Genomic DNA, 25111 nt, shown 5'->3' with positions numbered 1-25111 from the left:
ATATAAAGTACCTGGGGCCACTTTTGGCATTTAACAGGTGAATGTTAATAAATAACTCTATCATTATCCAAGTTTATTTAACGAAAATAATTCTTATTTCTCAAGAACTTAATTAGGATGCATGACAATACTTAATCTCCATAAATTCAGACTATAGAGAACTCTTGACTTTTTGGAAAGCCTGTTCCTTTACAGTGTGTTACATGTATGAAAACAAGTGATAAACAACACATGTGTGCCCTTAAGAGTGGATTTAAACACCAACACTAATCTGGGACACAACATTTTAAATTCTGCCATTTAGAAGCCGGTCCACTTTCTTCAGCGAGAAATTTGGCTCTGTGTAACTGGGTCTGAGATTCCATTCTGCTTCTCATGGAGATTAACTCTAAGCCTCAGATGTCCCATCTACCAGACAGCATCTGCCCCAGCGCTCTCTCTAGATGTAAGAAAAAGACTGTTTAGTGTTCAGCTGGGGTACATGCTTGGATATAGCTGTGCCAGCAGAGGGCGCTCTTGCCTTGTCCAGCCATGTCCTGGGGCAAGGTTAAAACAGCAATAGCTTTAAAATGTGGTATCTGGTTTTAACAACTGAAAGATAACCTGGGTTTGTTTTTGTTTCGTTTTGTTTTTTAAAAAAACAGAATGCCAATATGTTATTTCAGAATCTAAATCATGAGATAGAGAGGACATCAAGGGGTATTTGGCATGCCTGCTCTTGGATTTAATGAGCAAGGCTGCTCCCCAACCCCAGACTTTCTTCACAGTCAAATTAGGGCTTTCTAGTTAATACCAGAGTAAAGAACTGGCTTTCTGAACAAATTGTCTTGCTTTCTGGCTTGTTGTGTGCTTCTTTTGTTGTTGTTGGAGACAGGTCTTACTTTGTTGCCTATGCTGATGTGAATTTTAGCCTCCAGAGGGAGTGTTGGGACCATGGGTGATGCTAAGAAGACCTAGATTTAGTCTTACTTTTCTTTTCTAACAAAATTGTAGCTTAACATAGATTCTTTTGGGGTGAGGTCTCGTGACACTAAAAAGTTCTGCATAGAAAAGTTACCAACCAAGTAAAGACAGATGATGGCTGTGGAGTGGGGCAGAGTCCTAGCTTGCTGTACATCTGACAGAAGATTCATGTCCAGAGTGTACAAAGAATTAAAAAACCTAAATTACAAGATATCAAACCCATGAAATAAACAGGTTAAAGAAGGGATATTTCTCAGAAGGTAGAAATCAAATGGCCGACAAACATGAAAAAAATGCTCCGTTTCAGCAGCCACCAGAGAGATGTACACACATGACACTGAGGTTTCGCCTCTCCCAGTCAGATTGCCTTGAAAGCAACTCAGAGCTCAGGTGAGGACATGTCCATCATTCAGAACACAAACTCAAGCCCTGCCACCTTTCCTCACACAGGAGCTGGTGAGAATGTAAACAAGAGGGCAATTGGCATGGTGATCTACCATAAGGCCCAGCTAGACCATTCCTCAGATGACACGTCATAGAGACAGCAACATTTACTGCAGCTCTACTCACTGGAACTAAGTGGTGGGACCAACCCAGGCGTCCAGCAATGGAGGACGGGTAACGAAAGTGTAGTATACACACACTGAAATTTTCTCAGCCATAAAGACCAAGTTTTGATATTTACAGGGAAGTGGACTCAGCTAGAGATAATCGTGTGAATTGAGCCAGTCTCAGAAAGACAAATGTGCTTTCACTCATCTCTGATTCCCAGGATGCAGATAGATACATAAAATTGTGTATGTGCATAAGACAGGAATCAAGCAAGGGCCAGAGAGATGGCGCAGGCAGTGAAGGGCTTGCTGTGCAAATACGGTGATGTGAATTCCATCCCTGGCACCCAGGAAAACTGTAAAAAGCCAGGAGGAGGCAGAGACAGAGACACAGAGAGACAGAGACACACACAGACACACAGTGATAGACAGAGAGACAGAGACAGAAGACAGAGACACAGACACAGACAGAGACAGAGAGACACAGACAGTAGATGTAAAGTGTCTGTTACGAATTCAAATAGTAACAGTGAATATATTATTCTTATGTATTTTTTAACATCCTATAAAAATGTGTCTATATTTGTTACCAACATCACAAATTCTCTCAGTGTGAGGTAGACATCAGAGCGATGGTTTTAGGAAACCTAGTTGATTTGACAGAATGCTATTTACTTTTATGAACCATTTCCCTGTAAATATATAACTTCAAGACTTAGCATTGCACACAATTCTCTTAGCAACCAGAAGACAGGAAGATTCATTGATTTTCTTTGCTGGATCCTGGTGAGCAACTTCCATTGACTGACAATCAATGCAAGGTTTCCTTATTAACTTCTAAGTACATTGTAAATCACCATTTCTAACTTTGTGACAATCTGTTATTCGTGTAAACTGTAGAAGTGTACAAATCTTTGTAAAATGTTACTAGCTCACTATCACTTGCATATTGCTTTGTAAAAACTTAGTGGTTTCAAAATGATTAATTAAAGAAATAAAACAGAAGTTTCTATGTTAAAAAATAAAAAAAGAAAAGAAAGAAAATGTCCTTATTTAACATAATATCATGTACAATGACTATACACCAATGGAAAAACTAAGAGAAAAATCTTATATTACAGATGGACTTAGGATGGTTCATGGCTTAATTCATTATCTTTTTATCTTTACAATGGCTATACATTCTGTACACACTGTATTTCAAATGTTAAGTTTTGTTTTAACTGATATGTGTAGATTAAGTGTAGCACGAGAGAGATCTTTCTAATACCTCATGGAACCTAAAGGTCATGGGGAGGCCACTTAGGAAAACTAGATGCAGCCAATGGGACATGTAAAGGGGTCTCAGATACAAGAAGGGCTATTAGATATTTACTTTAAAAATTTGAAGCTCCCTGGACAGGTAAGCAGATAGCATGAGACCGACAAGCCCCCAAAGCAGTTGTGTGAGCTAGTGATTACTATACATACAAGACTCTCCACCTATGGAGTTGGCAGTGATTAAAAGCAGCAAGGAGCTGATGAAGTCGTAAGATGCCCCCTACCCTGTGGTAAACTGTAAGCTGGTGCCTGGCTTCTGGAGCAGCAGTATGGAGGGACAGCCACACAGCATCACCGGAATCACCCACGTGGCTTTTGACCAGGGATCCAGGCGCCCCCCTCACCACTACCCTACCTCAACCAAGCAATGTAAGTTATCGCCTGGGTTCAGAAGCCCAGCATTTGTCCCAAGAACTCCAGGAGACAAGAATGTGTACGTGAGTCTGAAATCCAGTTGGTCCAGGGTTGAAGAAACAAAGGAAAGATTAACCAGTTCCCAGGCGCCACTCAGGTCTGCATTTACAGCCGGGACCTCCGGTCTTTTGCTCTTTGTTTCCCCACCTGTTTTCCCACAAGCATCACAAACTGAACGCAAGGTGAACAGCATCAGGTATCAGGTGTTTCAGGGATTAATCTGTTTAGGAAGTCCACAGAGCGGAAATCCCCTGCAAGCACCTGCGCCGCAGTAGCGCTCCCAGCTTACTCTGGTCTCTTCCCGCCCCAGCTTACTTGGTGCTTGGGTTCTTGATGAAGCCAGTGTTGATGAAGTTAGGGCAGAGGCATGATGTTCGAACTCCTGTCCGTCCCAAGGCAGCCAGTTCATCAGTCAAGGCTCTGTGGAAGCCAACAGCAGCAAACTTGCTGGAACTGAAAGGAAGGAGTTCACAAGAGAATTAAAGAATAGTAGGGTGTTGCAGTTAGGTGAGCCCCTCCGACCAGCAGCAGGGGCTCCCCGAATCACAGGCCTGGTGTAGATCTAGTGGGTCAGAGCTTAATTCCTAAGCACGTAAAAGCCTCAGGCACGTGGCACAGAACATTTCCTACATGTTGTGTCCCTAACCAGGTGGATTTCAGTGCACTGAAGAGAAGACAAAAAAAAAACCTGTGGAGTGTTTCCTTTGATTGTTGCTGTTTACAGAAAATCCGCTGTCACTGTAGTTTGTTATTTATTCTAAAATGGTCATGGAATTCAGGGTGAAGTTCTTCTGTACACATCCATTCTTCTTTAAGTCATAGCTTAGTTCCTCAGAGTCCTTTCTTACCCCCCCTCCATTATATAATACTCTTAAATTTTCTCGGAAACAATATTTCAGATTTGTAATGCATGCGTGTGCCTGTGTGTGGTGGGGGTGTAGTGTCTATGTATTTGGGTAAAGGCAAGATTTTAGGATTGGTGTTTTCCATTAATGTACTTCACTTTATGTTTGGAGACAGGGTCTCTCACTGAACATGAAGTTGCCCACTGGCTACACTGCCTGGCCAGCAAGCCGCAGGGATGCTTCTTTCTCTGCCACTAGAATGCTGGATTATAGGCATGTGTTGCTGTGTTTGGGAGGATCTGAACTCAGTTCCTATGTTTGTGTGGCCAGCCCAGAACTTTACTGACTCATCCCAAGTTCTTTGCCTACACTTTTACTATAATGTCCATGACTATCCTGGTCATAAATGAGTCTCCAGGGTCTTGCTAAGGCTTGCCACTTAATAAGCACTCAGTAAATATTTGTCAAAAATGAATCACAGTGCAAAACAATTCATTTTGTTTTGTGAGACAGAGTTTCTCTGTGTAGCCCTGGCTGTCCTGGAACTCACTCTGTGTAGACCAGGCTGGCCTCGAACTCAGAAATCTGCCTCCCTCTGCCTCCCAAGTGCTTGGACTAAAGGTGTGCGCCACCACTGCCCGGCATGCAAAACAATTCTTACAAAAGCATCTTCATTTAGAAGTATTCTGAAACTACTCTAAATAGACTTCATTTTTTTGAGGTAGCTAAATTTAAAAAGAGCTTTATTGAATATTAAGTCATATCGCACTCAATTCAATCACTCAAGGTATATAATTTAGTCATTTGTTGGTATCTTACATTACTAATTTTAAAAAAACATCATAAGATACATGTACCATAAAATCTGTCACTTGAGTGTGTGTAGTCCAGTGATATTAATTACCGGATAGTTGTATGCTTCTAAATCTTTATGAATTGGAAATTAGATAAAGTGTCTATACATTCTTGCCAGTTAAGTTGCACTCAGAAAAACAGAAAGTTGTAGAGGTATTTTTCTTTTTTGATATATAAATATGCTTGCTTGAGACAGAGTTTCTCTGTGTAGCCTGGCTGTCTGGAACTCACTCTGTAGAGCAGAGATCTTCTTGCTTCTGCCTTCCAAATGCCGGGATTAAAGGTATGTGCCTCTCCCTGCTCTTTTCATTGTTTTAAGCTTAGAAATATATTGAAGATGTAAATGAAGCATTGTTGGTTTCAATAATAAGGTAGAAAGCTTCTGTATACTAAAAAGCATCACAAATGAAACATTAATTGATGTAGGAGAGAGTTCAAGGTTCACTAGACGTTTTACTTTTATTTAAACCTCACAACGACTCCATGGTGTAGGCATTTTATTATGGCTGTTGTTACTGAAACAGGAATCAAGGTTCAAGAAGCAAAGTAAAGTTTGGCAGAACCAAACTTTAGCAGGAGTAATAGTGGCTGGAGAGGTGGCTCAGTGGTTAAGAACACTTGCTGTTCTTGTAGAGGACTTGGGTTCAGTTCTCAGCACCCACCTGGCTGTTCACAATTGTCTGTAACTCCAGTTGCAAGGGATCTAAACTCCCTCTTCTGGTCCCCACAGGCACCAGGCATACAGGTGACACACTTACATACAGGGAGGTAAATACTCAAACACAGGAAATTAAACAAAATACCTTTAAAAATTCTTAATCAACAAATAGCTGCCCTAACTTGAGACCTATCCCACATAAGATACTCTGCTATGCTTGCAGACAGGAGCCTAGCATAACTGTCTCCTGAGATGTTTCACCCAGCAGCTGATAGAAACAGTTACAGAGACCCACAGCCAAACATCAGGTGGAGCTTGGGGAGTCTCATGGAAGAGTAGGGGATAGAATTGAGTGAGCCAGAGCCACAAGAGTACCTACAGCCTCAACTAACCAGGGCCCATGGGGGCTCACAGAGACTGAACCACCAACCAAGGAGCATGCAGGAGCTGGACCCAGCCCCCTACACAATTGTAGCAGATGTGCAGCTTGGTCTTCATGTGGGGTCCCTAACAGTTGAAATGGGAGGTGGGAGGTGGAGGTGGGGGTCTGTCTCTGACTCCTTTGCCTGCCATTGGATCCCCTTCCCCTACTTGGACTGCCTGGTTAGATCTCAGTGGGAGAGGCCTAGTCCTGCTGGGACTGGATGCCCCAGGGTGAGGTGGTACTCTGATGGGGGGGGGTTTCCCTTTTCTGAGAAGCAGAGATAGCAGTAGGGAAAGGTATTTGTAAGGGTGGGACTGGGAGGAGAAGGTGGGGGCTGCGATTGGGATGTAAAGTGAATGAAAACAAATTATTGAAAAAAAAAAAGCTGCCAGGGGTGGTGGCACACGCCTTTAATCCCAGCACTTGGGAGGCAGAGGCAGGCGGATTTCTGAGTTCGAGGCCAGCCTGGGTTCCAGGACAGCCAGGACTACACAGAGAAACCCTGTCTCGAAAGAAGAAAAAAAAAGCTACAAAAAAAATGTAATCAATACATCAGAGCAGAATGTTCTACAATCTAAAGGTGATAGGCTCCTGACCAGAGTAGTAAGTAAAGGACAGGCTGCGGAGTGTCCACAGCACACTAGTGAGGACAAAAGCTAAAGGATGGCAACTTGGGCCTGGGGCATCGTCTAGTGCAAGGTGCTGGCCTGACGTGGGGGAGGCACTGGGTTTGATCCTCAGTGCCACAAAACAAAACACAAAAATAAGTGGAAAAAAAAATGAAACCTTAAAGAACAAATAAGAGGTTTGTTCTAATAGAAAAAGTCTAAAGGAAACTAGAAGAAAATCCACAAGATAAAATGCCAACAGACAGACATAAACACATGCTCATTCGTTAACACACACAGTTGTATTTTCCTCTAGTATGTAATGGTCAAGTAACATGAAAATTCCTATTTTCTCTGTTTGTCTTTTAACCTTCAGGCAGATTTCGTCATATATAACCGAAGCTAGCAACTTTTTAAAGTCTGGTTCTGAGCTTTTTTTTAAAAAAGTGAGATAAAACAGAACAAAAAACTAACTACAGTTTTCTGTTTTCCAAAACAAAGGTGACACTGGGGTTTTCTGGAAGGCAGTTTGACAAGAGCATGAAGTTCATTAAAGCTGGGTCAAATTCACCATGTCCTACTCTTTGACTGAGAGCCATGTGCAAGTGTTTACACCAAAAAACCATCAACTGGGCTTCCAAAGATTAATGTTGGGGGAAAGCTCATGAAAGTAAACAGTTGAGAACATTTAAAGTGGCTGTGGCAGGCAGCACTCAGACTCCCTGCTCTGGTCACACCACAGTCATCAAGCAACCAGAGCCATACAATGATTGAATCCAAGTTGGTCTAGATCCTGGAGCATAGAACTTGCTTGTGTGAAGGTGCTTTGGGGAAATGATGGTCTTTTTGAACTTGAAGTTGAAGTTTAAAGAGGTCAGTTAACCTGCTGGTGGCTAATCCTTACCAAGAGAGGGAAGAAGCCAGTCAGAGATTCAGTCTGCATCCTTCCTGGGTCTGGAGGTTTGTATTCCTATTAACTGAGAGAATCGTGCAAAAGTCTCAGTAATCGAGTATGTCACAGGAACTGAAAATGATGCTGGCATATATTATTAATATGTTAGAGCTTAATAGTTTTAGATACAAAATACAAGATTATAATGCAGTTAGTTTTTCTAGGTTTTTGTTTATTTATTTGTTTGTTTTAAGACAAAGTCTTACTATATTCTGAATGTTAGCCTTGAACTTAGAATGCAGCCCAGGCTGGTCTTGAACTTGTGATCTTCCTGCCTCAGTGTCACTATATATGATAACTATATGTTTTCTTTCTTCCTCTCTTTTACTCTCCCCACTCTTTACCCGCCCCCTCTTTAAACTTAGGACCTTGTACATACGAGGCAAATACTCTATGACTCTGGCCCTTGTTTTTGAAAGTATCTCTCTATACAGCCCGGGATGGCCTTGAACTCACGCAGCCTGATTCTCTTCCTTGTAGCTCCCAAGTCCTGAGACTGCAGGTGTGTACCACCACAGCAATGACTCACTGCGGATTATTTCTTACATGTATGACTATGCTTAAAGTATCCAAAAGTTGTACCAAATGCTTAACATGGTCATTTGTGTTTGGTGAGATTATCAGTAATTTTTTTTTTTACTAAATTCTACTTTCTGATTTTTTTAGGTGAATCAAAAAATGTAAAAACAGCTCAGAGTTTATAGTCTCAAGTGTCTGAGGGAGGAAGGGCACAGCTAATCAGGGATTAGCTCTGAGTCACAAATAATGCATCGGTATGGCTTTAAGGAATGATACTGTTACAGAAACTTGTACAGAAAGCTTTAACAGTTTTACAAGGGAATAAGTCACTGGCTTCAACTGACCCAGATAACAAACATCATTGCTTATTAACCAGTATCCATAAGTGGGTGCTTTCAACCTCTATGATAGGTTTTAGGATGTTGTTTTCCATTTCTTTATTGATGGCTTTCAACAAATGACTCTGGGTCCAGGAAGTCATTATGTGTTACTCTGGGTCAAGGGCATGGAAGCGTGAGTTAAGACTGCAGTTGTGCATTAGCTTTGGTTGTACAAGTTGATTCCATGGGAATTCCAAGGCAAGTAAGGTTGATTGTTACACTGTTCTGTTAAAGTCAGGTTAAACAGTTTGAGTGCACAGCAGGACAGTAGCCTTAACTGACTGTAAGGGGTGTGATTAACTCTGGCTGTGAGGTCCAGCAAAAGGTCCAGTCTCTTAGGATGTAAGAGTTATTTTCAGAACAGTGCATGGCTGTAGAGTAGGTTTGAACTTCAGGGTGAACTTACATATGAATGTAGGAAACCAAAAAGAGTAGACCCCCCCTTTTACCTTTTGCAGTGTTACCTCAATTCTTCACGATAGTCAGAATTGTTTCTTTTTAAATCTTTTTAAAGCAGCATTTCATTGTAAGCTAATGTTAATGGACACTTTTGCTAAGTATTCCTATGCTGACTATTTGTAACGAAATAAGATTTCCAGCTAATTGTTCTCTTTTAAATATTAACTTTGAAGTAGGGGATGTGTAAGAAGGATGGTAGACCAGGGAAGCCTGAGGGGGAGAAATGGGAGACTGTTCTATGATCAAAACATAATATGTGAAATTCTCAAAGACTCAACAAAGTATTATATTAAAAAAATAAAGATAACTTAAAAAACCACTGAACAAACATTCAAAATCATCTTAAGAAATAATCAAAAAAGGACCACTCTTCCCTGCTATAAATTCAGCCTGTCACTGAGCACTCTCCATGTTAGTCACTCAAACTGTTCAGATATAACTCCAAAGCATGGCTGGTTTTTCCCTGAGACAGATGATCAGTTATAGGAGATTCAACTGTCCGACAGCTCAGGAATGTAATAGGTGGGGACTTGGTTATAAAGAAAAGAATCAATAATTCTGTCTCCCCTTCCCTTCATCCCACAAAAAGCAACCAGAGAACATGGAGCCAGTGAGCATATTCTGGAAGCTGAAAAGTGATGCTCTGTTGTTCTGTGTGAGTGTAGGGACGTGGAAGGGAAATTCCAGCTGTGCCCTCCTGTTACTAAACATTCACAGGATAGGCGGATCAGTGCTGAATTCATTCATTATATGATTTACATTAAATACTGCTAAACTATTTATGTGTGAGAAAAATTAAACACAGAAATGCTGAGTAGCTTAGCCTAAGGTATTAACAGTAGCCACAAATGATATTATGAGTACATCTCACAAATACAAAGAGATTCTATGTACATAAAGATCAAAAGTAGGCAAATTTAACCTGTGTTGTTACAAGCCAGTATGTGGTTATCTCTGAGTGGTAACTAAGTTACAAGCCAGTATGTGGGTACCTTTGAGTAGTAACTAAGGAAATCGTTAAGAGGGTTCCTGGGGTAATGTCTTTTTTCTTTGTAATCAATGCATCTACTTTGAAGTAATTAATTTTCATTGTTATAAATGTGTGTTATGCTTTTAAAAAGATTTACAATTAAAAGGAAGTGTCAAGGCTAGGATACAGCTCAGTGTAGAGTGCCCACCAAGCGTGCCTGAGGCCCTGGGTACAATCCCCAGCACTGTGTAGACTAGGCACATTGACACACCTGCAAGGCCAGGCCTTGGGAGGGAAAAACAAAGGGATCAGAAGTTCAAGGTCATCCTTGGCTTGGCTACAGGAGACTCTGTTTCAAAAACAAAACAAAAAACAAAAAAGAGGGAGGGATGGAGAGAGGAAGGGATAGAGGAGAAAAGAGGGAGGGAGCACAAAGAAAGAACAAAAAGAGAGTACTGTTTGCTTAGAAGCATCTAGGCTCAGGTGCCTACTTGTCAACAACACCTGAAGGGAAGGTTTTCAACTGGGAGAGATCATAGTATCTCTGTGAAGACTCTAGCACCGAGCAGAAGCTGAGCAAAACCAACCAATGAAGACAGTGGTGAAAGGTAAGGCTCCTAGATGCGGCCGACAGCTGGGAACTGCAACGGGTGTTCTGCATGGACACCACAGAGCTGGAGCTCGGATGGAGGTGTACCCGCTGCTCTGGGCTCACAGCTGTCTCAGACGAGACCCTGTTGATTAGAAAAGGCCGTTCCTCTTTATAAGCTATTTTACTGCCATCTTCATTGTGCGAAAATATTACTGTTGTGTTTCCATATGGCTAGAAGGCATGGAATTTTTTTTTAATTATTTATTTATTGTGTATACCACATCCTGCTTGCATGTATGCCTGCAGGCCAGAAGAGGGCACTAGATCTCATTATAGATGGTTGTGAGCCACCATGTGGTTTCTGGAAATTGAACTCGGGACTTCTGGAAGAGCAGACAGTGTTCTTAACCTCTGAGCCATCTCTCCAGCTCCCGGGAAATGTTTTAAGTGATTGTCCTACATGTAGTTCCTCCTGAGACTTTTAGAATAGCCCTTGAAGTGAACTGAAAGAGGGCTTAAGAGTTGATGATACCGTTAATCCCAAGGCTCTTCCTATGATTCTGATGAAGATAATCCTCACTAGGTAGGATAAGAAAAATTAAGCATCCAAACTCAGATCATGTATGTATCTGTAAATGGAACATAGATGTGTGTAAATAGGCAGACATGTATATAAGTAGATAGTTTATTTTTATGTAAGATATGTGTGCACCTTATATAAAAGTTTACACGGACATTAAACTAATGAGACATAAAATCACACAAGTTAAGTGTTAGAGTCATTGAAGGAAAAGTACTCACGCACCAATAAGCCAGTAAGAAGGGAACAACGGTGTGCCCTGCTGCGGATGCCACAGTGACAATATGGCCATGATTATTCTTCATCATCGCTGGGAGAAATGCCTTGGTGGTCTAGAAATAATTGTTATTAAAAAGGAACCATGTATTATTTCTGGCTCATGCTCATGGAGAATACTTTAAAACAAAGACATAATTTCCAAGCCTTGTTCCTGATACAAATGAAAACCTCCAATTACCAAGACTAGCTTAAGAAGAATGGACAGCACATCATATTGGAAAAACTGCAACATACACCAAAAGCGTTGAGCACTCATCTTATTTAAATTGCTAACTATTTTTATCCCTAACCAGCTACCTCTTACCAGTGATATCTTCAATCATTTTATATATCAAATAGAAACAATACCCTAGAGTGTAAGAAGTAACACTTAATATTAAATTACTAGACAATAATTTGATCATGATCTCAAAATACCACGAAGATCAATCATCTAATGGATATGAATTAATTTGTATATAAAACATCTATTGAGTCCCCACTGTGTGCTGGGGACATCAGAAACAAATGAGATACCACACTATATGTTACCAAACACAAACATAGGAAGATAGGTATCAATGGCTTGGGGAAAGTAGGGTAAAAGCACACTGCATTTCAAACAGCTCCAATCACTCCAAGCTCACACCTAAGAAAATACCAAGGGATCCTTTATAAACTAGCTCTCTGGGAACTACTATGACATCTTCAGAAACATAAACATACAACTAATGTCTTTTTTTTAGAGAGATTTATTTTAATGCATATGAGTACACTGTCACTGTCTTCAGACATACCAGAAGATTCCATTACAGATGGTTGTGAGCCACCACCATGTGGTTGCTGGGAATTGAACTCAGGACCTCTGGAAGAGCAGTCAGAGCTCTTAACTGTTGAGCCATCTCTCCAACCCCTACAACTAGTGTGCTTAAATGGTGAGTTTCATTATAAAGTCTGAAGCTTTTGAAGCCAGGAAATAATATGGGTCTGGGTCTCAAGAGAATTTGAAAGCATGCCCCACTCACCCTTGTTACACTATAAATAGACAATGGCTGAGGTGGTCTCTATTTCCTCTCTGTATTTTCTATATTATCACAGAGAGATGTGCAAATCTAGTTTAGAATCAAATCTAGTTTAGCATGGTGAAGCATCCTTGCAAACCCAGAACTTTAAAAGCAGAGGCAGGAGGATCAGGAGTTCAAAGTCAGCTTCAGCTATATATTGAGTATAAGGCCAGCCTGCGATACCTGAGATCTTGATGCCAAAAGTCAGAAGAACTGAAATAGCAACAATAACTGAAACTTACCATGATTTACCTCATTATTAATTTTGGAAGTGCAATTGCTGGTAAACTGTAGTCCTATCACTAGAAATGAACACTTAATCTTTGAGTCCTCAAAAAGGAATGTTTTGTAAAAGGAATCACACTCACCCAAAAGTGTGCAAGCACATTGACTTCGAAAGTCTTTTCAATCTGAGGGTCCTGGGTAGCAAATAAATCTGCAGTGTAGACAACGCCAGCATTATTTACCAGAATGCTAACATCTCCAACTTCTTCCTTTACCTTAAACCATCAAGGAAGAAAAACATATCCATTAAGTGGTTTGGCTGTATGTTTGTATATTCTGGTCATTAAAATAGCATACGTTTTCTTTTTGAAGAATTATTTATTTATTTTATGTATGTGAGCACACTGTAGCTGTCTACAGACACACCAGAAGAGGGCATTGGAGGCCATGTAGTTGCTGGGAATTGAACTCAGGTCCTCTGGAAGAGCTGTCAGTGATCTTAATGGCTGAACCATCTCTCCAGACCCCAAGAGGATAGACACATTTTTGTCTAGTAGGCATGGGGGAAAAAAGCAATTTTGTTACCTCTATGCCAACATGGTGTAAAAGACACTTTCTATCTTAGTGCTTATGCCCAAACTGGCTCTGTTTAGAATTCTTCTGTAATTTAGTTTCTTGACCTTACTCTATTGACTAAGGCTAAAGGGACATTTAGATAAACAGCATTGATTTTTAAACGCTTCTTCAAAAGGTAAGCAGAAATGAGTTAAATGTATTAGCAGATTCTTGGACAGGTGTGAGGCGTCATGTGACACTGCCTACACTATTAAGATGGTCACATCTTGTGCTCCCTTATCTTCATGATTCTTTTCCTCCCCGTTGCTCACCAGTCATCCTCCATTAGGTGGCAAAGAGCTTTGGTCAGCCTCGAGTAGAGTTTTGATTATGCTCTCTGGACTTTAAATAAGTGATTCAAAATTCCCGTTGCTTAAAACAGAGTTAAGAATATAGCTTGTTGTGTAACTATGGAAACAATGAAACATGTAAAGGAGCTATCTGGAACAAATGAGCTATCTGGTATAAATGAGCTATTATTATTATGTCATTGATACACATCCATTTATACCTATGTCCAAGGGATATGTTTGTAGATTTTTTTTTTGGGCTTATGAGGCATCTGAGAAGGTCTTTATATGGAAATATATGAGGGAAATAATATAAATATATATAGCCAGAAATGCTGGTATACACCTTTAATTTCATAACTCTGAAGGCAGAGACAGGTAGATCTCTGTGAGTTTGAGGCAAATAGAATCTACATAGAGAGTTCTAGATCAGCTGTGGCTACATAGTCTCAAAACAAAACAAAAGCACAAACAAAAAATTACACGCCATGTAAGTCTTTCCCCTTGATGATTAACTTTTCCCTTTGGTATTAGTTAAGAAGGAAAAACATTTGAGAAACCAAAGGGATTGATTGTGTTGTTATATTAACCATTGAAACGTTCAAAGGTTATTGCAGTTATGGGTAAAATGATCTCAGTTGAGGAAATATAAGCAAGATAACAGGGCTGCCTGCCAAGTGCTGTACAAGGCATCCTTTGAGCAGGGAAGCCTATTCATAGTCAAGAAGGAAGAACTTAGGGTCATGTATTTTTTCCTAAGTGATTGCTACATCTTCTGGATTCTACTGTAATCACTAACAGCAACTGTAAATAAGAAAGTTCTCAGACTCCCAAAGCTTAGATTCCTTTTCAGATGACCAGAGCAGCATAACAGACAGGTCTAACAGTGCAAGGAAATCATATAAGAATTTTGTTTAGCCTAGAAGCAGCTAAACTTATTGACTGTGCACACCCTAGAGTCAGACAGTACTCTGCTATATATTGGGCTCTAATAAAAAGCTAAGCTTCTCCTAAGACAGTTGCCATGATTCAAAGCTAGGGCTATGGTATGCTGGGGATTGAAGGGAGAGTGGCAAATGGCCCCATGGGATCATTTACTTCCCTGCACTTTTTTTTTTTTTAGGTGGTTTCATCTTCTTTGTATTTAATGTTCACCGTAATACTTAAGGCAATGCTCTTGTTTGCCCACTTGAGAAACAAGAGCCAATAGGATGGTTTAGGCTTTTAAAGGAGGAACTTGAACTGTTCTAGATCTCTACAAAGGACCTCACACAGAAAGGCTGCCAGGGAACAAAGGTTCACCAGTGCCCAGGGAAGTGTCAGTTGACATGGTGAAGTCTCATTAGTCAGGGCTGAACCATATCAGAGTGTAATTAAGGTGATAAGCGCCATGCTGCAGTATCTGACTTTTATCCATAGTCAATCCTCACATCTCTATCACAGAACGAAAACTGTTAGTAATATCCTTGGACTGCGGTCTCATGTTACTAAAGAATGTCCCTAAATGCCATCAACTTTTTCTCCTTTAAAAATAGTTATTTATTTAGAGGATGTGTGCTTAGTATACTTATCTACTAAAACATTACAGTTTTGTGTCTGTAAGAAAGGTTTTTAATGTTTAATAACCCAATTGACTATTTAGGGACATATGGATTTTAATCTATAATCTTACATTCTTAGGTCCAGAAAGCTGAGAAGTTTCTTAATTGTAGCAGGTCTATTAATTTATTCACAGATGCTTAAAAACAACAACAAAAACCCTTTTCTTTTTCATTATCTATTGTCTCTTCAGAGTGGGAATGCTGCCAAATTTGCATTTTCTTAATAAAGAAAGCATGCTGACAGTTGAATTGTTAGGTAGTTCACATAGCTAATTAATTTAATTATCACCAATCGCTCTGTGGCATAGGTATTCTACTCTACAGTCCAGTACACTTCATAGACACGGAGAGATTATACTATAACCTGACTAAGTAAACTTCAAACTAAAACTGGTCAGAAGAGATAAAGAGGGACACAGCAGTCTTATCAAGGAGACAGTTAGGTATGAAGCTGTTATTATCCACTCTACCAAACACTGGGGCACTCAACTTCATAAAAACAAACAAACAAACAAACAAACAACTAACCACTGCTGCTGGATTTAATGACATAGTTTAATAGCATATTTAGCATATTAGTAGGCGATTTCAATACCCACAGGCCCATAATTTCCATGAGCCTTTGAACCAGAGAAACACCAGAATTAACTACATCATACATCAGATGGACTTAACAGACACAGAACATTCCAATCAAACATCAGAGAACGTACAATCTACTTAGTAGTACATGGAAACTTTTCTAAGTTGGACCACAAAACAAATCTTTAAAAATTCAAAAATATTGAAATCACTTCTTGTATTCTATCTGACCACAAAGCAACAAAACTTAAAATTGACAGCAAACAAATCTTCAGTAAACACACAAACTCGTGGAGATTAAAAAGCACATTACTGAATGAGGAATGGGCCTTAGAGAAAATTCAAAAATAAACAAAAAATTTCCTAGAACCAAATGAAAATGAACACACAACATAGCTAAGCCTCGGATATGGTGTGAATGTGTCTCATGAGGGAAATGCACAGCTCTAAGTGGCTGCATTAAAAATCAGAAAATGCATAAATAAATGGCTTAAAGATACAACTAAGAAATGTAGAACAAGTACAAACCGAATCCAAACCCAATTAAATGGGAAGAAAAAAATCAGAGCAGAAACCAAGGAACCAGAAACAATAACAACAGATAATACAAACGATCCAACAAATCTAAGAGTGGTGTTTTTGAGACAATAAACATGGTAGACAGGCCCTTGGCCCAACTAGCCAAAAGAGAAAAAGAGAGGACTCAAATTAATAAAATCAGAAATAAACATGAAAAATTTTACAACAGAGACCAAAGAAACGCAGAATAACACAAGGGAATATTTTTAGAAACCTGTATACCATTAAGCTATTTTTGAAAACATGAAAAAAAAATGATGAATTTTTATATTCAGCCAAACCACCAAAATTAAACCAAAAAACCTTCAACAATCTAAACAGACCCATAGCAAACAAGGAGATCAAAAATAATAATGGAGAGCCTTTCAGCCAAAATAAATAAATAAAAATAACAAAAACACAAAATAAAACAAAAAAACACCAGGGCCAGATGAATTCACAGCAGAATTTGCCCAGACTTTCAAAGATCAATGGCCAATTCTTCTTAATCTATTCAAACAAATGGAGACATTAAGGAGCACTCTTAAACTCAGTCTATGAGGCCAGTATTACTAGAACACCACAACCAGGAAACACAACAAAAAAAGAAAACTACGTGCTAGTATACCTGATGAACACAGACTCAAAAATGCTCAGTAAAATACTGGCAATCAGAATACAGACAGACATCAAAAGAATTACCCACTATGACCAAGCTGGCTTTGTCCCTGAAACATTTATAAACCAATAAATGTAACCAACCACATAAATAGACTTAACAACAAAAAAAACATACGATCATCTCAACAGATGTAGAAAAAAGCCTTTCACAGGACCTTCATAATAAAAGTCCTGGAGAATGTAGGGCTAGAGGGATCATACCTCAATATAATAAGAGCTATATAATGAGAAACCCACAGATAACACCATCATACATGGAGAAAAGGTTGAAGCAATGCCACTGAAGTCAGGAACGAGACAGGGATGTCTACTGTCCCCACTCCTTTTCAATACTGTGCTTGAAGTGCTAGCTACAGCAATAAGACAAGAGAAGGAAATTAAAGGGGTACAAATGTGGGGAAAAAAATCAGACTATCCATATTTGTAGATGACATGATACTATATATTATAGATCCCAAAAATTCTGCGAGAAAACTAGAAATGATAAATAAACTCAGCAATACAGCAGGACACAGAATCAAGTTGTACAAATCAATAGCTTTTCTATTCACCAAGAACAAACATATACAAAGGAGATCATGGGCATGTGAATTCCAACGCACAATAACCTCAAAGTAAATAAAATATCTAGGAATAAATTCAACTAAGGAAGTGAAAGACCATAAAAATTAAAACTTTAACCTTCTGAAGAGAGAGAGAGAGAAGACAATAGAAAAATGGAAAGATATTCCACGCTCAGGGATTAGAAGAATTAACATTAGGAAAATGACTGTTTTAGCAAAAGCTACTTACAGATTCAATGCAATTTCAATCAAAGTCCTCATCTCATTCTTCAAAAAAAGAAATAACTATCCTAAAATTCATATGGAACCACAAAAGATCCCTGATAGCCAAAACAGTCCTGAGCAAAAAGAACCATGCTAGAAAGAATTACTATTCTAGATCTTAAGATTACATCACAGAGCCAAAGTAACAAAAACAACATGCAGACAAGCAGACAATGGAACAAAATCGAAGACCCAAACATGAGTACATGTACCTCTAGACACTTAATATTTAGCAAAGATGCAAAAAACATAGCCTGGAAAAAAGAAAGCATCTTCAACAGACAGTGCTGGGAAAACTGCATGTCCACTTGCAGAAGAATGGCCCATATCTATTGCCTTGCTTAAAATTAACTCCACATGGATCAGAAACCTAAACCTGAAACACTGAAACTGGTAGACAAAACCCAAAGGTGGTACCTAGGCTTTCTGAATAGGATTCCATTTGCCCAAGAACTAAGGCCAACCTGCTTTGACAAGTGGGGCTTCAGAAAACTAAAGATCTTCTGTGTAGTTAAAGAAATAACCAGCCACATGAAGAAGAAGCACACAGAATGGGAGAGACCCTTTGCCAGTTACACATCTGACAGAGGATTAATAGGCAAAATGTGTAAAGAACTAAAAAAAAACAAAGAATCAAAAGACAAATTGTTTTAGTCATAGTTCTATTGTTGTAAGAGACCAAATAGGTAAGTCCTAATTGCTGAAGATACCATACATTTTTAGACACAGGGCCTAGATGCATCTTAACAGGACCTGACCTCAATGCCCTGTCCCTGAAGCCTAGCTTCTATGGTAGCAGATGGAACCATGCAGCTTCCAAAGGAGGGAGGCAACCAACAGTCCTACCCAGCTATGATGCCCATGAACTGTAACAATGACCAGCAAGGCATGAGAACTATAAGCTACAGCAGCGGCACACATACCAGTACCAGCTGGTTTTATGTCAACCTGATACAAGCTAGAGCCATCAGAGAGGGAGCCTCAACTGAGAAAATGCCTCCATAAGATCCAACTGTAAGGCATTTTCTTAATTAGTGATCAATGGGGGAGGCCCAGCATAATGTGGGTGGTGCCATCTCTGAGCTATGGTCCTGGGTTCTATAAGCAGGCTGAGCAAGCCACTGGTAGCAAGCCAGTAAGCAGCACCCTCCCCTGCCACCCATGGCCTCTGCATCAGCTCCTGCCTCCAGGTTCATGCCCCATATGAGTTCCTATCTCACCACTTTTGATGATGAACTGTTACATGGAACTGTGAATAAAATCAACCCTTTCCTCCCCAGGTTGATTTTGGTCATGGTGTTTCTTCATAGCAGTAGTAGTAACCTAACTATGTCAGTAACCAACACCTCCCTAACTGAACTGAAGACTTGTTCAACAAGAGACGAATCATGTTTCATACCAGAAACCTAGCTAAATACTCAGAGGTAGTAAAATCATGGATCTTGGAGGGGGACCTACACACGTTACTAAACCAGCATAATTCCTAGGAGTGCTCTAAATACTTGTCCTTATCCCACAGATAAATGTAGTCCTCACCCCTCATTAAGGAAACTTCTCTTTGCAATAGAAGAGACTATGACAGAAAACCACAACCAATCAAAATGCAGAGTTGTAAAGCCAAGTCCCAACAGATACTTCTATAAAACTATCTTGATTCTAAGACACAGGGAACACTGCAGAAAACCTGAAAGAGCCAAAGGGTCTGTGAGTTCGCTATGAACCTTGAAAGAGACCAAGGAGTGTATGGGAAGTTTTAGAGGGAGGAAAGAGAAGGGAGAAATGATGTGATCATATTATGATGTCAAAAAAAGTTTTAAATAAATAAAAAAATCTAAAATAATGAAACTATTTAAAAAATAGAAGGAAAAAATTAACCATATTTAAATCTAAATAAAGAGATTCTCAGTTGGGTTGAATCGGGATCTTTGTGTCCACTTAGCCGAGGAAGAGGTCAGATTGCTCTGGTAGAAATGCAAATTTTAGAAAATTTTGCCTGTTACTTTGATGACCCTCCTCTACAAGGCACAAAAGAGAACACATTTCGTACAGAGAGTATTTCAAGTGTAGGTAAAGGAGGAAGGTCATGCCTGGTGGGACTAGATCAACCTGCCATTCAAACAAACCCCTGATACTGTGAGTTTCAGACCCACATTCTTGACTGGGCCTCAGAAGACAGTGCTGGGAAGTGGCTGGTGACAGTCAAGGGTGTTCCACAGTATCAGACCACGGTGGAGGGAGGGAAGCGCACAGGGTGCTAAAGGTATAGATTCCTGAACTCCGCTCTACCCTACCGAAAGAAAACCACTGGAGCTGATGCTGACCTATATGCATGTTTCTACACATGCACATACCTGGTAGTTTTTTCTTGAAATTGATGTCCAGACCTTGTACTTGCTAAAATTTGCCACATAATACCCCCCAAAATATATGTGTGTGTTGCGTATAGTGTGCGTGGTGTATGTCTGTGTTTGTGTGTAGTGTATAGTATGTGTGATATGTGTGTAGTGTATAGTGTGCGATGTGTGTGTTGTGTATAATGTGTGGTATGTGTGTGTGTGTTTATAGTGTGTGTGATGTCTGTGTTGTGTATGGTGTGTGATGTTTGTGTATCGCATAGTGTGTGATGTGTGTGTAGTGTATAGTGTGTGATGTGTGTGTGTTGTGTATAGTGCGTGTGATGTGTGTGTAGTGTACATGTAGTAGGTATATGTGCCTATGTACACTCACAAAGGCCAGAGGAGGACGAAGTTGTCCTGTTCTACTCCCCTTTGCCTTATTCCCCTTATGGTCTATCCCTGAGCTCCAAGCCAGGCTGGCAGCCATCAAACCTTAGGCACATGTGGCTGTCTTACACATGAATGTTGTCATGCTTGTGCAACAGGCATGCTTAATCACTGAGCCATCTATCTGTCTTACCTACGGAGCCATCCCTCCTTCCTCAAGAAAGGATAGAGTCAGTAAGCTCCCTGGGAGACTGTAGAGCACACGGAAGTCCGAGTCTCTCAGTCACATAGTGTACTTCCAGGTCTGTCATTAACCAGACACACAGTCTTGGGGAATGCAAGTCACAATGTTTTTCAATGACTCTGTAATGAGCAAATACAACCATCTCCAACACATTTCCTAGCTCCCCCCAGACATATTTCTAAGTACATGTGGAATCTTACCTTTTTTGCAGCGCTATAAATCTCTTCCCGCTGGCTGCAGTCCACCACAAAGGGATGGGCCTGGGCACCCAGCTTCCTGCACTTGGCAGCTGTTTCCTCGATGCCATTCTAGGAAAAAAAACATGAAGAGAGCAAATGGAGAATGTAAATGATGAGGACACATCACCAAAAGCTGGGGATCAAGTAGAAGATAGACTATTAAAGTACAAGGTGGATTATTGAAACCAAGCTAACCTAAGCCGCTCACTGGTCTTTAATGATAAGACACCTCCACATCCAGGCGTCCACACTCTCTTGAGTGACCACAGCTGTCAGTCTCTTAACCACTGTCCTTTACTCCCTCCTTCCACGGCTCCTCTCCACTCCCTTCCACTTGGTGGTCAGAGGATTCCTCCTCAGTAGAAATCATCTCCAAACACTTCCTCCAGGAGTCAAAACCAACTCCAAAAGGGCAATAAGAGTCATATTCCTTTTTAATTTTTCTAGTAGCATATTATAAAAGTAAAATTTAATCTAGCAGAATATTCTTTCTGACTAGTGGAACAGTTTGTTTCTCCAGTGCATTTAATTAAAGACATTTCCCCCCAAATATTTGTAGCAAAATACAGCACAGCCAAAAGTCAGAATGGAACAGTGCTCTGACAAGCACAGTAGAAGCATCGGATCAGTCAAGTCACAATGATTCGGATAGGAAAGGGGACTACAATTAACTGCAGAACACACTTCAGCTGCCATACAAGACCAGCTCCTTTGTGTGTGCATGCACACACACGAGTGTGCCTGTGTCCCTGTGAGTACATGCATTGTATGAATATGTATACATTGATGTGTGTGGTCTATGTATGCATACATGTTCATGTGTGCGCACTTGTGTACACAGGTGGTGTACATGCACATAGAAACTGAGATCAACAATTTCTTTTACAACCACTTTCCATTTTATTTATTTATTTATTTATTTATTTATTTATTTTTGAAACAATCTCTCACCGAGCCTGGAGTTCGCCCTGTCTGCTGTGCTGTATTGCCCACAAGGTCCACAGGTCCTCCAGGGTTACTCCCTACTCCCCCACACAGTGCCTGCTCTTCCACAGATCCGCTAGGCCCCACCCACCTACCTACCTAATGCCACCAGGGTCCACAGATCCTCCAGGCTCCCCACTCGGTGACAGTTCTTTCAGGGCCTGACCCCTTGCCCTTGGATCTTTAAGTGGGCACTGGGGTTCCAAACTTGGGTTGTCAAGCATGTTATCAACCAAACTGTCTCCCCAGAGCCCCTCTCCCAGCACCTCTCCCCCAGAATCCATCCCTCAGGGCCCCTGTGACCTTGTGCTTATCTCTGCATTGTTCCCTCGGGATTCCATGTTTTGGTTGTATACATCACAGGCATTTGTATTGTTACAATTAGCTAAATATGTTAGAAAGCATGGCGAGGTTGAATTAAAGCATTATGTGCAGCCTGCAAATCAGAATGAATTAGTAGAAACAGATAAAACAAGTAACAATGTTCTGGCAGAACCACTACTATTTAAACAGCCAACCACCATCTGATGGTAGTTTCTCCACGTCTGTGCATTTGAGTCAGAGAACCACTGTTCACTCCACCCTTTTATCCTTTTACCCAGTTTCCTCACTGAACTCTTCGTACTTCAACACTACCAATATAATATTCTGCATCCCTCTTTCCACACTAAATGTTTGAAATCAAGAGGGTTATCTACACTGAACAGCCATGAGGGATGGGTGGCATCTACCTACATTCTCAGCTCAGAACTTGATCCAGATCTTAGACTTTTCCTTTCTTCAGTCTGTCCCAGGCTTTGAATTTGCTGTCGGTGTGTTTTTGTCTGTGTTGGAGCTGGGATCTAAACCAGGGCCTTGTGCATACTGGTGTAGTGCTGTAACACTGAGCTACAACCCCAGCCTCTCTTGACTCCATCTTCTGATGCCTTCCCTGGCTACCTTGACAACGGGAAATCTGCCTTTCCCATCCCACAGTGCCATGCTCCTTTCATGCTTCTTTTTGCTATGCCACCTGATTGTGCATTTTATTTTACAGGTTGCCTGTTGCCTGTCTTTAGCTCATGAAGGCTGTTTTCATCACTGGTATCTGTAGTTCTGTATTATAACACTGTCCAGAAGACAGTAAAGGTCATCAAACATTCATTGGATAAACACACTTTAGAGAAAATGTGTAGATTAGAAGCCATCAACCCAAATCACTCTTGCTAAAGAATAAAATTTCAGACTAGCTTGCATGCCACCTGCTAGACTCTTGGCCAAATTATTTCATGGTTTAACTTATCATCTCCCTGACCTTCTGAAACTTAAAGGTCTGGGAAGCTGAGTTTCTCAGTTAAGAAGCAGAGGCCATTTTGTGCCCGACCGTATGACGATGAGGGCCCTTGGCCAGCTGACCTATGCTGGCCCAGTTTGCACCTTCCATTCATTGTATAAATACCTAATTACTTGCTTTCTCCACAGACCCAGAGACCCCCACCTCCTGTTTGCTACCAGGTCTTAATATCTAGGCTGCAGATACTATGGAACACGGGCCACTTGCTGTCTCAATCTCTCTACAGTTAGCTCTTATTTAACCTCGTGAACCTTGACCTCTTGTTACAGAAAGGATCCAGACAGTGTAGTGAGGGACATGCTAGGCCAGCAAATGCCTTCAGATATCCCTTTGTCATCCACCAAAAGCCAGATTAACACTTCACTTCTAGGTCCTTCTAACTTGCCTCATACCTCAACCTGCAGGTGCAGGAGACCACACTGAAGTTATTTCACTTTTAATTATTCTTTTTCTGCAAGGTGACTTAAATGACTCTCCTAGGCAGCTATGACAGTGATTCCTGTAGAGTGTCATTTTGAACCCATCTCAGTAGCTGCAAATGAGGCTTGACACCTCTAACTTTTGGTGTAGCACCTAAAACTGCTGTATTTTCCAAAAGTTCATAAGGGTCAGTAGGAGTAGATTACTGGCTATTTTCAGAATGGATTTACAGTGTTAAAGTAGCGAAGGGAGGTAACCAAGATTCTTATCGTCCATAGGTCTGTTCATCGTGTGGTCTTAACAGATATCAATTTATGTCTCTCTTGCAATCTGAAAAACATCAATAGTAACTAAACGCTCTAGGGACTCTACAGAGAACTGTAAAGGGTAGTTGTTTGCCAGTGCGGACCACAAAGGAAAGGCAGCGACGAAGCGCGGTTACCTTATTGATATCCCAGAGAACCAGTTTGGTGTTAAGTTTGGCAAATTCGTAGGCAGTCAGTCTTCCAATCCCATGACCAGCTCCGGTGATCAGGACGATCTCTCCGGCGACGGATTTTTTCTTCTTGGGAATAAAAAGCTTGACAAAAGACTCGATGCAGAAGACGATGAGCAAAGGCAGCAGCAGGATCAAGTCAAAAAGGTACTTCATCCTTTCGGTTGCCCAGTGTTCTCGTTAGGGTGTCGGTCAGGCACAGAAGTAAAAGCTTAAGCAAGGCAGAGTTCTCCTATTAAAGAGAAACAAACAACTCAGAAACCATTCCTTCCGCGGGGCCGGGCTTCAGGAGGGTTTTTTGCCATTGGCTCCGACTGCAGTCAGAGCAATTGCTCGCTGGCTTGGAAATCTGGGAGGGACGCAGTTCAGAGGCAAGCCCTAGGGCGGTGCGACCCTGATAGCTTTCACCGACTTCCTCCTAGGAGGGCTAGATGCCGCACGCTTTCCTAAATTGGAAAAATCCCCTCCCTGTCTGCGTCAGACCTCGGAGAGATCGTTACGCTGCGCAGTAAAAGATGAACGGCAGTGCTAGCAGCTCTCAGGCTGCGGTCGACCGTCGCCTGTTTCTGCATAAGGGTTTCAAAAATGTGGAGCCACACCTTAAAGGACCAGGAAACAAGGAAGGGGACTCTTGGGGGAAAGGAAGAGAAGTAGCAAGGGGGGAGGAGGGGGAGGGGAGGACGGCTATGGGGGAGGGGCGAGTTAGAACAAATAATGGCACGTTTGTGTATAAAAGTCACAAACCCATTTCTTTGCACGCTAACCAAAAATTAATAACAAAGCAAACAACCCTTCAAACAAACAAAGCACAAGGGGGAAAAAACCAAGTTGATCTCCTGATTTAGAAATGACCCTACATTGCATTTTAATTTGAATTGAGA

At 40.8% G+C, this 25111-nt stretch overlaps 1 protein-coding gene across 1 annotated transcript in view; it reads right to left on the bottom strand.

The window, feature by feature from the left end:
* The window catches only part of Hsd17b11 (hydroxysteroid 17-beta dehydrogenase 11), a 37022-nt gene extending 12365 nt beyond the window's left edge, over nucleotides 1-24657 (bottom strand). Inside the window, exons 1-5 of the mRNA XM_028773709.1 lie at nucleotides 24177-24657; nucleotides 20959-21066; nucleotides 12781-12912; nucleotides 11316-11422; nucleotides 3564-3701 (exon numbers count right to left, since the gene is read on the bottom strand). Coding sequence (XP_028629542.1) covers nucleotides 3564-3701; nucleotides 11316-11422; nucleotides 12781-12912; nucleotides 20959-21066; nucleotides 24177-24386 — 695 coding nt within the window. The 5' untranslated portion in view covers nucleotides 24387-24657. The remainder of the gene's footprint in view (nucleotides 1-3563; nucleotides 3702-11315; nucleotides 11423-12780; nucleotides 12913-20958; nucleotides 21067-24176) is intronic.
* Between the last annotated feature and the right edge of the window lie 454 nt (nucleotides 24658-25111).

Source organism: Grammomys surdaster, unplaced genomic scaffold (assembly GCF_004785775.1).
Source record: "Grammomys surdaster isolate TR1022 unplaced genomic scaffold, NIH_TR_1.0 233, whole genome shotgun sequence".
Classification (NCBI taxonomy): Eukaryota; Metazoa; Chordata; class Mammalia; order Rodentia; family Muridae; genus Grammomys; species Grammomys surdaster.
Note: the sequence above shows the minus strand (reverse complement) of the source record. Positions and strands in the feature narration are given on the sequence as shown.